This window comes from Pogona vitticeps, chromosome 4 (genome assembly GCF_051106095.1).
Source record: "Pogona vitticeps strain Pit_001003342236 chromosome 4, PviZW2.1, whole genome shotgun sequence".
In the NCBI taxonomy this organism is placed as follows: domain Eukaryota; kingdom Metazoa; phylum Chordata; class Lepidosauria; order Squamata; family Agamidae; genus Pogona; species Pogona vitticeps.
The window spans coordinates 10,749,680-10,761,831 of NC_135786.1; the positions used below are offsets into that span (position 1 = coordinate 10,749,680).

Sequence of the window (12,152 nt, forward strand, 5' to 3'; positions counted from 1 at the left end):
GAACAGGGCATAGACCTGCTCCCCTGGCTAAACTCTCCAGGATCAAGTAGTGAACAGTCTGATGGCTTTGGGCAGTGCAGCTTGGAGATCTAAGGTGACCACCACCTTGCTCTGGATGCAAGCCAAGTGCCTCTCATACAGAAGGATCACTGCTTACTTGGGTGAGGAAGTCCAGAGGAACACCTGTGGATTGGGGCACAGCGAGAGCCTTACGGGTGCTGTGGCAGAGTGTCACATTCGAGGAAAGGTGACCTAGATCACATGTCAGTTTAAAATACAGGATTAATAAAATATATCTGAAGGCTGGTCTGGTCCTGCAGCCAGAAACCACAGGGTGATTACTTGATGGAAATGATGATGAATGTTGAGAAGTGCAAGATGATAGATTGTTAGGTTGTGCTGCCTAAGTTCATGTTATGGCTATTTGATATCTAACAGCAAAAAAGGAAGGAGCTGCAGGAACAATACGAAGTGATCCAGAACACCTTGCAAATGGCGGAGGACTCTCTAGCCCAAGTCTCAGATTTTTTGCAGATAATAGAAAATGCCAAAGAGGTAAGTGATATAAAACTAAAGTTTCCCATGATTTCGGAAGGATCCAGGTGTTTGGTGATGGAGGGGTGGTGACGCATGTAAGTCTAGGAGGTGCCACTTGTATGGTGGGAACCAGGGTTTAGCAGCAATTATCACATGAACAGTGTGTAAAGAAAGAGAGGCTGGGTAAAAATGTGACCTGGCCGAAAAGCAGACTTCTAGCTCCAAGGTGATGTTTAGAGATGGGGGTATTCGTATACGAATACAAATATCCCCATATAGGTGGACATAACGAGGGTTTCCACTCACAGTTTCACCACTGCCATTGGCGCCATTGTCCACAATCTATTACCCAGTCCTGGCAGGAGGCAGGATGACAAGCCTCTCTGCTAGGATGGAGAGTGGCTAATCCATTGGGGAGAACAGCGCAGTAGGAGGGCTCTGTAGAGCTGGCGGCAGTGTTGAAATTGTTATTTCTACCTGTGCGAGGATATTCGTATACGAATACCCCCATCTCTAGTGATGTTGTTCATCTTGGCAATCTGAGCCAACTGTTCTTAACTACTGCATTCCTCCCCCCTTGGAGTGTGACTTAATACACAGGTAGTAAAATCCTGTGCAACCTTACGCCTTCTTAAGCAATCCTTCAGTTCAAACAGAGTTCAAAGCAAAGCATGCTGCTTAAAGTTCAGTAAAGTGTTTTTTGTGTTTGCATCTGAGCTTTCTAGATATCAAACAGACAGTAAGTGTGTGCAATGTGTATCTTCAATTGGTTGTTAGATGTTACACGGAGAACACTTTTCAAAAGATAAAACAATGCTTTGGGGGACAGGAGGGAACAAGAAAACATAGATACAGAATTATTTTCTGACAATGCCCTCGTGATGACTACAACAGTACATCGGTTTGAATGATGGTTGTGATTATTGTATTAAGACCTCAGGTGTTTGGATACTTTCCCCCCTTACCCGTCTTGCTGAGATTATTATCTGCAGCCAGGGGGTGGGGGACCAAAGAAGCAGGGCTGGTGAATGCTGCCCAATATTCCCTGCTGTGTCTTGCAGGAATCAGAGAAGTTAGCAGCCCAGCTGGACGGAGCCAGATACCCTCTGTCAGAGAAGGCAAAGGAGTATGCTCTGGCCAGCAGCAAGATCCCCGTCGTGGAGGAGGCTGAAGAGCACGCCAGGCTCCTAGATGAACTGGCAAGAAATCTGTCCAGGTGATTATCCCTGTTTTGTTCCTGTGCCTTGAGCTCTCTTTCTGCTGGCCAAGGCTGGGGCTTGAGTCCCGGGATTCTGTTGGTAATACAGAGCTTGCAGAACCTTGTTCGGATTATCAAGATTTCCATTGCATTTTATGAGAATACAGCATCATGCCCTTGTCTAAAAACAGTTTGGCTTTATGCGCATAGTCTTTAAAAACAAAAGGCAATCCAGAAAATAACTGAGTTTGCATTTTCCTGGATCTCTTGGAACAGTTTTTGATGTGGAAGACAAAGGGGTGGGTACAGGACGTATGCATTCAGTTGCTCTTGTGAATCCAGTTTCATGTAAACATTAAAAGTGATAGGGAAAAATAGAATTGTTAGTGCGAGAATCTTGCATTTCTGTATCCAGTAGATGCTCAGCTTCTTGGACTCAATGCTGCACCCTCATTTTTCAGTGTACAGAGTCCTTTTTTTTCTTATAAGAAAGCACTGCACAGGCCAAGAGTTGTGACATCTCAGTCATGAACTGCAAGTCTGAGCCAGAGGATCCATGCCCAGCTATAGGGTTGGCCTAGATGTTTCTAATTCTAATTTGCATTGGGAGGTGCAACTCTGACTGCTTCTGTAGCTACCCCATGCGGTAGGGATGGGGACTGTAATTATGTGCTGTCAAAACAATTCTGACCTATAGTGACCCTTTCCAGGGTTTTCTAGATATAAAGTATTCAGAACTGGTTTACCAGTCCCTGTTCTTCTTCGTGGCTTCTGTGAATCAGTGAACCTCTGTGGATGTTTGGAATAAATCATCTGAGCACTCTGGAAAGATAAGGGTATTTTTTTCTTCTTAAAAAGCTGGATAATAATAATAAAAGCCACAGAGAGATGAAACAGATGATCATAGTAGTTTCTAGGTTCTGTATTTCAGGGCTATGTTCTTTTGCAATCTTTGTTGAGGTGCCAACTTAGAAGATCTGAAAACATCTCCATGGGAGATTTCAGAACCTCCTTCTGTATCCATTCCCAGCGTCCAAGCTGTTCATTCTCCAAAGGCACAGCAAGCTAAGAGATTGGTAATGATACGTAGGAACCTCCTCAGCTTGCCATTTTGATGATGGCTTCCTGGTGTGAGAAACCTGACAGGCTCTTCAACAAGCTGCCCTCTGGTTAAAACCGGTGAAAGGCTCCCAAGACACCGTGCCTCATGAATTCTCTTCAGCTTTCACTTGGCAGCTGGGCCGCAGCGGGGCTCCTGGCAAACGTCTCTTCTGTTTATCTCTCTGTCTTCTGAAAACAGCATCATCCATGGCACGAATCAAGATGGATTTATTCAGCGAGCCATCAATGCCTCCAACGCCTATGCCAGCATAATCGAGGCGGTCAAGAGTGCAGAAAGCGCAGCCAATGAAGCTCATCGTGCTGCCAGCGAAGCTTTGATGGTATCAGTCCTTTCCCCCCATAGCAGTCATTTAAAACTGGGGCTGGAGCTACTATAGCTGCCATTCTGGGAGTGCCGTGCTGCCAGAGCAAGGGGGAGATTATTCGTCATGGCTGGTTTAAGATTTCTGGAAGCTGTGGTCCCAAAAAGTAATATTTCTCATCTCTGGATATTGACTTCTCTATCCCAGTTTTAATGCTTAACCATGGTTGAACGTTTATCACATATTTGTTGTGGCAGTCAGGGAAAACTGGCTTCCTATCCATGTGCTTTGCCTACTTCCCCCCAGTTGTCTTGCAGACAGGTCGTTCTCATTACAAGAACTAGCCTGGAAGATAAAAAGAGAAAGGACACAACAGGTGATAGTCCCTTGCTAATGTGGCGATGGTAGCCGCTATCACACGCCTGGCTTCATCTGCCCTCCCACCTACTTGGAACCCTTTGAATACACCTGACCCAACCAGGATGGATTGACTGTGAAGGAAATTGCATTTGCCCCTTCAAATTTGGTCCAGCCGATCCTTTACATTTGGCACACTTGGATTCAGTTAAGGTTTAGCAACATTGGCTAGAGTTTATTTACGCGAATGTAGCTCTAGAAGGTGGGGACCCTGGCCGCTCTGCGAAATGGGTGTGGAAATAGAGAAGGTGGAGATAGGAAGAGAGAGAAGTCAGGAGATGACTCTCAAAGTTTGGAACCCAGATGTAAGCCATATGGGATTCAAGATGGGACACTTAGTGGGCAAGGTCTCTTCTGTGTTTTCAGAATGTCATCCTGGATGATCTTGGAACCAGGTCAGAAGAGATGAAGAACAAGAGCATTGCCTTAGAAGAAGCTGTGAAGAAGGAACAGAAGAAGCTCAGCGGAGGTAAGAAAGAGACCAACAGCACTCTCTACTGACCAACATAAACCTTGCAAAGGAAATTCCCTGAGGGGACTCACACAATCCTGTTCACACACTTTCTGCATTATCAAGTTCTTCAGTTTCCACTTCCACACACCCCCAGGAACGATGCTACGTCAATAGACTCCCATTTTCTCTGCTCTGAAAGGACATTCCTCTTTGTGAACATGTCAGCTCTAATGGAAGTCCCTTTCAACCTGTTTCCGTGGCAAACTTTAATAAGTTTGAGGGCCACTTTTCTCCCTATGGGATCCCCTGGGAAGAGGACGGATGGCCAAAACCAGCAAAACCCCAAAACAATAACACTGTCCACTTCCACTTCCATTTTTCAAAAACAGCCATTTTTTAAAAAATGTCAGAATTGGTGTGGGTGAGGTGCTGGCTTCCATAACTTATCTAAAAAGTGAATCACAGCTCCTGGAGGATCCCAGGAGATCACAGGCTGGTTTTTGCCAGGGGAGGATTTCAGGAGACGAGGGCCACAAAAACAGCCTTGGGGGTGGCCTGTGTATAGACACAGGGGCACACTTTGCTTTGCTTTCCCTCGTGGCTAAGGAGAAATGTGGGAGAGAAGTGGGGTGAGATTGGCACATCTTCATAAGGGGTTGTAGGACAGGATCTCTGTGTCTCTTAGTCCATTATTGAATATTCCCAGCACCAGACCTCTTCCACAATATGATGATGGAGATTTTATTCTGGTAATCCGGTTTTATCCATATGTAACCCTGTATCTTGCGTATTTCACTCCCAAGAAATCAAGGCAGCACTGCAGGCAGCCAAGAACCGACTGGCTGGCATCCAACAAAAGAAAGACCGGCTTGTAAACCAACTACAGTCGGTGAAGAGCACATTGGACAAGGTCCAAGGTATGTCCAAATTACACTTCCTTTGCACATTCTAGAAAGGAACACCTCTCTGGAATGTTGCCCTGACATTCTGGATCATCTAGCCCACTGTGGCCTCTTTCATTGTTAACACCGATTGTTACGTCCATGTCAGCCAATCCATGGATGCCTCCAGACAGAAGCATCCTAGCAGCTGTTGCATCTTTCCTCACTTAACTGATCTCTCATGAAGGAGTCGTGGGGAAATATGAGAGGGTTGTAGACTGAAAGTAATGAATCATTTGCAAGAACTCCATGTAAGCTTCACTACCACGTGCATAAACACTGCTTTGAGTCAAGACCCTTTGTCTGTGTCCTTTTGACACAAGTTTGGTAATGCATGAAATTCTTCCAGGGTGATAGTTGAATGATGATTGTAGCGCCCGTGCAAGTTTGCATTACAGGGACGACTTCATGCATTCTCTTCTGGAGCAACATTTTCTTCTAAATTTCCGTAGGATATTTCTCAATTCATATATTTGCTCTTCTTAGTTGAATTTAATTCCTAAAGTCTGTGGATTTGCGGGGGGGGCGGGGAATAGGTCATGGCCATGCATTTCACAGTGCCTTGCTTTTGTTGTCTTTGCTTTTGTTGTCTTCTATGTTTCTGTTTACCACGTGCTTCCTTACTTTTGTGAGATGGTACAGCAGAGGCAATCCAAAAAGCCAAAGATGCAGCTGCAGAGGCCAACGCGACCGTGGTCAGGATGGAAGGACGACTGAGCGACATGAAAAAAAATCTGGATGAGTGGAAAAAACAATACGGAGATCTCGAAAGTGAAGATGTGAATCAAGCTGTTCAAGATGCCAAGAACACAGGTACAGTACGTTGCTCCCATGGTCAGGTGTATAAAGCATTTCTCAGGGGGAAAGTCATAACCTTTGCGAACAGGTAAGCTCCAATAGAAGTCCCTTTTAACCTGTTTCTGCGGCTCTGCGCTTCTTTGTCAAGGAGGGCCAGTATGAGAAACTCGAGATGCGCAGAAGAGCAAAGGGGTTATTGCTACATGCCACCCCCTTGGGATTTCTTCGAATATGATCCTTGTGTTGTTATAAAAACCCTCTTCTGAGGTATGAAACGCTTTCAGAGGCTGATGTTGGAAAGACAGTGGAGCAGATTTCAACCCCTTGCCTTACCCAGCCTGAGGCAGCCAGTTCACACTGCCTGGTGAGCGAGGGCATTTGAAAGACACCTGGCAGCATGATATTCATACCTTTTGGCTGTTGATGTTTTTCCTGGAATTCATCTCCTCCTTTGATCTCTACTTGTCTTTTCTATAGTTAACAATGTACCTTTCTGGTAACTTGTCTTTTTTCTTCTCCTCTCCCATGATGAATTTCTGCCCTCCAGTATCAAACCTTGAAAGCACCCTCCCACTGCTTCTGGGAAAGCTCAGCAGTCTGGAGAACAGGAGGAGTCACAACGCCACTGTTTCGGACAATATTCTGCGGGTGCGCCAGCTAATATCGTTGGCCCGCAGTGCTGTCAGTAAGGTATGAATGCAGAGAGTAAAGAGCAGCAACTGACCAGTATGGGGCTCAGCTAGTTAGTGAAGGACTCAAAAGCAAGCCTTTTCATCATGTTCCATGTCAACCATATGAATCTTCAGGAGGAGAAATTTGATTGTGCCCAGATCCACTGTTGGATCAGAAACCACCTAGTCTGAGCAGCAGCTTCTCACCTTTTACCCAGTACTTGAGTACTTGAAAGCAACCATACAGAAAGTTATGAGTAAGGGGGTAGGATTTCCATGACAGATTATTTTTTTTCCTGCAACGTATGTTTGCTTGTGCACAGATCCACTGTTGGATCAGAAACCACCTAGTCTGAGCAGCAGCTTTTCACCTTTTACCCAGTACTTGAGTACTTCAAAGCAACCATACAGAAAGTTATGAGTAAGGGGTAGGATTTCCATGACAGGTTATTTTTTTCCCTGTAACGTATGTTTTCGCTTATGGGTGGGTTTGAACATGATTAGAAAAAATCTGGTGAGCAAGGCCAGATTACTCATAAACATGTTTGAGCTTGCTAATAATTTAAAAAACCAATAAAGGTTAGGTTACAGCAGACTCCCTGAGCACTGACCTACTAGAGGAAGCTTCATACCTTTCAAAATGGCACATTGGGAACATGTATCTGAGGAGGTGTTCCGTGAAGGTGTTTATAGGGAGGCTGGATAAAGAGAGAATAAGGATGACTCTTGCCTTTATGTTGGAGTCTGCCTTTCGCTACTCCTTTTCCAAAGGCAAGGTTGTGTTGTATTGGGGATGGATTTTAAAGAGCCACGGGTGATATGTCAGTCTCTCTTGGTTTGGTTTCTTGACCCCTAGATAAAAGTTCCTGTGAAGTTCAATGGGACTTCAGGTGTGCAAGTCCGGACTCCCAGCAATCTCAAAGATCTGGCTGCCTACACCTCCCTCAAATTCTATATCCAGAACCCGGAGCCCAGAGTAAGACAGAAACGTCAAAATGGAGATGACATGGGGCGCTTTGTCTTGTATCTGGGACACAAAGACGTACGTACCTATCTTCTTATGGGAGGAATATTGTAGGTGCTGGGGAAAGCATACCACAGCTTTCATAGAATCATAAGATAGTGAAGTTGGAAAGGGCCTATAAAGGCCACCAAGTCCAACCCCCTTTCCCTCACCTTCTAGTCTACAGTTGCCATCTGTAAAACCATCACGGTGAGGGAATGTAGTCTTACCACATTGTTTTATCACGCTAATGTTGCGCTATTCAGTATAGCCTTGGTAATGGTGTTCTGCCAGTGTTCTGTGGAAGATTATTATTAGAAAAATATTGTGCCATAATAAATGCTAAAAACAAAAACAGGCAATAGCAGCACAGAGCTACCCTGGAAATGTTATTGTGGTGGTCCTATTATGTAGACATCCCTAAGGCAGATAGCATGCTCTACTTAGCACAGAATTCCATAGCTGTCTTCAGAATAAAAAATTATGGCCTCGGGAAAGATGTTTGAAACTCCCCATCAATGTGTACTTGTGTTCGGTGTATCTACGCAGGCTGCCGGCGACTACATGGGCATTGTTTTGAAAGACCGCAAAGTGCAGTGGATCTATAAACTAGGGCCTGAGGAGCCAACATATTTAACTGTTGATGAAGAGATTGGAGAACAGTTTGCAGCAATCAGCATTAACAGGTATGGAAAGAAAGAAAAAAAGAGGGGAGCACCTTCAAAATTACTATTCCTTAAAGGGTGTGAAGTTGCTTGTTGGATTCTCGCCACGACTGTATTCGGGTCAAGTTGCAGGTTGAATTTGGCCTCTGTCTGACTGTAATCGTGAAACGACTGGGCCTCCCTTCTTTATAGGGTGTAATCCATCCTTTCTCTTTGTTGCCTGTAGGATCTTGCAATATGGACACATGTCCGTCACCGTGGAAAAGCAAACCTTGCATGAAACAAAAGGAGATAGTGTTGCTACAGGAGAGCATGGGCTTTTCAATTTTAAGCCTCACAACGTGGTCTTCTATGTGGGCGGCTACCCCTCTGGCTTCACGGTGAGATGGCCTTGGGCACGCTGATTGCAGATGACTTGGGAACGACACCTGGATGCAGCAGGATTGTGGTTGGGGTTAGGCAGGCCAGATCCCCCACCCCCCAATATAACCTTTTAAAATCACAAACGAGGAATGCTTCATAGGTACATAACAATTTTAACATGAGCCTAGGCTGTCTCTACTGAACATTTCAATAGTTGTGTTTTGAAATCCTTGTTTAGAAAGTGAGCCTCCTGGGGGGGGATTCTACTGGAGGCTGTCAGTTTCTGTTTACTTATATGCAAAGATCCGTATCGCCTAACATAACGCATAGCATGGCTCTAATCTGTATGGCATAAGGAAGCAAGTAAGCTGCCCGCCCCCCCTTTGTGTGGTGGGCTTCCAGAGAAATTCATATTTCAGGAAGCCTGGTGTGGAGAACTGTAACCAGAGAGCAGTGCTCCAAGCGGATGGACAAGGCTGGACGGAAAAATGGGGTGGGGTTGGAGCATCAGGCAAGGTTAAGTCACAGGAGTAGGAAGCAACTCCTTATAAAGTTCATGCAGCTGAGTCGCAGCTACTTTCTGCCAGGCTAAGAAGGAAGGCTAATCTAGAAAGTTGAAATACAGTGATGCCTCGCAAGATGAAATTAATTCGTTCTGCGAGTCGTGTCGTATTGCAAAAAATTTCATCTTGTGAAGCATGGCCATAGAAAAATTGGTCTTGCGAGTCACCAAAAAAAATCGCAAAATGCTTTCATCTTGCGAGTTTTTCATTGTGTGAGGCATTCGTCTTGTGAGGCATCACTGTACACAGTGACTGCCCCTTCCAGTCATGGAACTAAGATGCCCTATTATTTTCTTTTAACAGCCTCCTACACCCCTGCGCTATCCTAACTACCGGGGATGCATAGAGATGGATTCGCTTAATGAAGAGGTGGTGAGTCTGTATAATTTCCAGAGCACTTTCCACCTGGACACTGCTGCGGAGAGGCCTTGTACAAGGTGAGCTGAGTGACAGTGGCTCCTCCAGCTGCTAATCCTTTTTCATTTTGCCAGATGTTGGCTTAGAAACCTTACTGGATTACAGTGAAATGAGATAGGTAGAATAAGTGGCAGGGGCTTCTAGACGTGAAAAGGCAGAGGCAGAAATATCTGGATCAGGCACCTGAAAACATGCAACTAGTTCTTCATTGTGGTCTCTGTGAATGCACACAAATGGGTTAAAAATGCACCTGCACAGGACTCTTCAGAATCTTCTAGGGCTTAAATAACATTCCGCTCGTTCTACGGACGATTTTCAGGATCCGCCAGTTGAGAGCCAATGCCATTCCTGATGGCTCCATTGTGTCCTCAGCAGCCATGGTTTACCACCCTCAAGACCATCGCATCCGATTTCCTGAGATTGCCTCCTCAACCATTCTGCCTAACTCAGGACGGGGGCAACGTCTGTCACCCTGACATCGAGTCGCTCCATCTCACAGTATAAAAGAAGTGTTGAACAGGACTAGGAAGCCTTCAACCAAACTGTTATATTCTTATAAGTGGCCTGTTTCTACCAAGTTTGCTGCGTCCAGAGTTGGGTTTTTTTTTTTTTTTTTTGGCTGTTCCAGCTTTGTTAGATGCTCTTCTCGCTTTCCTGTGTTATTTGTTTGATCGAGGGCTGGTGCATTCTACACTGAAGGTTTATATATCAGCCATTGTTTCTTATCAGCCAGTGGGTTCAGGCGCTTCCCGCTTATTCTCGCACCCAACTGTGAAGAGGTTTCTTCAGGGTCTGCATAACATTCGTCCACCAGTACGGCCTCCATACCCTCAGTGGTCTCTTCAGACTGTTTTGCAGGTTCTTACATGCCCACCGTTCAAACCTATGGCTTCTACTCCTCTAAAACTTCTTTCTCTTAAGACTTTGTTTCTTGTGGCAGTTGTGTCTGCTCGGAGAGCAAGTGAGTTGACTCACTGCTGTCTGATACACCATATATACAATTTCACCCCAACAAGGTTGTCTTATATCCTGATGTGTCATTTCTCCCAAAGGTGATTTCCAGTTTTCATGTCAAACATCCTCGCAGTGTTGTTTCCTAACCCGTCTTCCAATGTTGAGCGCATGCTCCATTCCCTTGATGTTTGTTGGCTTTGGCCGTTTACATTTCTAGAGCTAAGGACTTCTGCAAATCTCCTACACTGTTTGCTCCCACGGTCCTCAAAAAGGTTATCCAGTCTCTTCTCAGACAGTTTCTAGATGGATAGTTTCTGCCATAGCTTTAGCCTATGAGCTGGTTGGCAATGCTCCACCAGATATATTGATGGCTCGTTCCACTAGATCTGTGGCTATCTCTACTGCCTGGCTTCGTGGCATTGAAGTCTCTGAAATTTGTCCATCAGCTACTTAGTCTACACCAGTGGTTCTTAACCTTTGTTACTCGGATGTTTTTGAACTGCAGCTCCCAGAAACCCCAGCCAGCACAGTTGGTGGTGAAGGTTTCTGGGAGTTGCAGAGACCACAAAGAAGAAAGAGAGGTTACTTACCTGTAACCATGGTTCTTCAAGTGGTACTCTGTGAATCCACACATCCCGCCCGGCCTCCCCGCTGTCCATCACGGGTTGTCTAGAGCTTTGTACTTTCAGAGTTATGACAGCGGCAGATGTTTGGAACGGAGGTACCACAGGCGGGCGGGGCATGCGCAACATGGGGAAACGTTCTATTGATCAGTTATTTAAACTCTAGAATATTCCGAAGAGTCCTGCACAGGTGTAGTTTAACCCATTTGTGTGGATTCACAGAGTACCACTTGAAGAACCATCGTTACAGGTAAGTAACCTCTCTATTTATTCTAGGAATGTAGTGAGAATTTACTGAGCTTGCGCTCAAGCTTTTTTGATTGCACCACAGAAACATTCTTTAAAAGCCTGTAGCAGTAATACCTTTTCCATTTTTTCTTTAAGTTGTTGAGCTGTAGAAACATTATGAAATACATTACAAAGTTATCATTTGCATGATACCGTAGAAATGTGGAGATTTTTCATCATTTATTTCTGTCATAGTGTATCCCGACCCTCCTCAAATGCTCCTTACATGAATTTCTTCCCTGTTGGAAGTCGTAGCTAATGTAATCATATCCTGCCTTGTTCCTGCCAAAACATTGTGAGGAACTGTTGTACTGATTTCCAAATATCTGCTTCTCTACAAATCATGTAGGGTCTGGGAGGCTGATCAGGCAAATGGGCTAATCTTTCTTTTCTAATCTAATCTTTTCTTTTTTGGGGGGAGGGGAATTTCTTCATTCAATAATTAGGGCAAGAATTTCTGGAAAGCCTGATTTCTACATTTCAAGAGTTCAGCTGACTAGACTCTGCATGCTCATTGCCAGCTTCTTAACTTCACTTTTCTGTTAGGTCAAAATCGACAGGTGATCCTTGGCTGACAGATGGCTCCTATTTTGATGGGACTGGATATGCCGAAATTACACTTGAGAGCCAGATTGGCTCAATCAAGCGCTTTGAACAAGAAATGCGATTGGTGTCGTACAATGGAATTATTTTCTTCCTAAAGTATCAGGCAAGTGTCGCTCAGAATTGGTGCTTACTTTGCTTCTGGCACACTGTAGCTATAAATCTTGTCCTTGTTGTGAGTGCTGTTAAAAGTACATGAGAACGGAAGTGGATATGGCTCCTGAAAAGGCTAT

General features: G+C 44.8%; 1 protein-coding gene across 4 annotated transcripts in view; it reads left to right on the plus strand.

The window, feature by feature from the left end:
• LAMA5 (laminin subunit alpha 5) overlaps positions 1-12,152 on the plus strand; it is a 200,949-nt gene that overhangs the window by 175,754 nt on the left and 13,043 nt on the right. For all 4 annotated transcript variants that reach the window (XM_072996767.2, XM_072996763.2, XM_072996765.2 and 1 more), the window contains exons 54-65: positions 439-555; positions 1,599-1,753; positions 3,036-3,177; positions 3,943-4,045; positions 4,834-4,947; positions 5,605-5,784; positions 6,317-6,459; positions 7,297-7,482; positions 7,993-8,129; positions 8,335-8,488; positions 9,338-9,471; positions 11,863-12,025. In XM_072996767.2, coding sequence (XP_072852868.2) covers positions 439-555; positions 1,599-1,753; positions 3,036-3,177; positions 3,943-4,045; positions 4,834-4,947; positions 5,605-5,784; positions 6,317-6,459; positions 7,297-7,482; positions 7,993-8,129; positions 8,335-8,488; positions 9,338-9,471; positions 11,863-12,025 — 1,728 coding nt within the window. The remainder of the gene's footprint in view (positions 1-438; positions 556-1,598; positions 1,754-3,035; positions 3,178-3,942; positions 4,046-4,833; positions 4,948-5,604; positions 5,785-6,316; positions 6,460-7,296; positions 7,483-7,992; positions 8,130-8,334; positions 8,489-9,337; positions 9,472-11,862; positions 12,026-12,152) is intronic.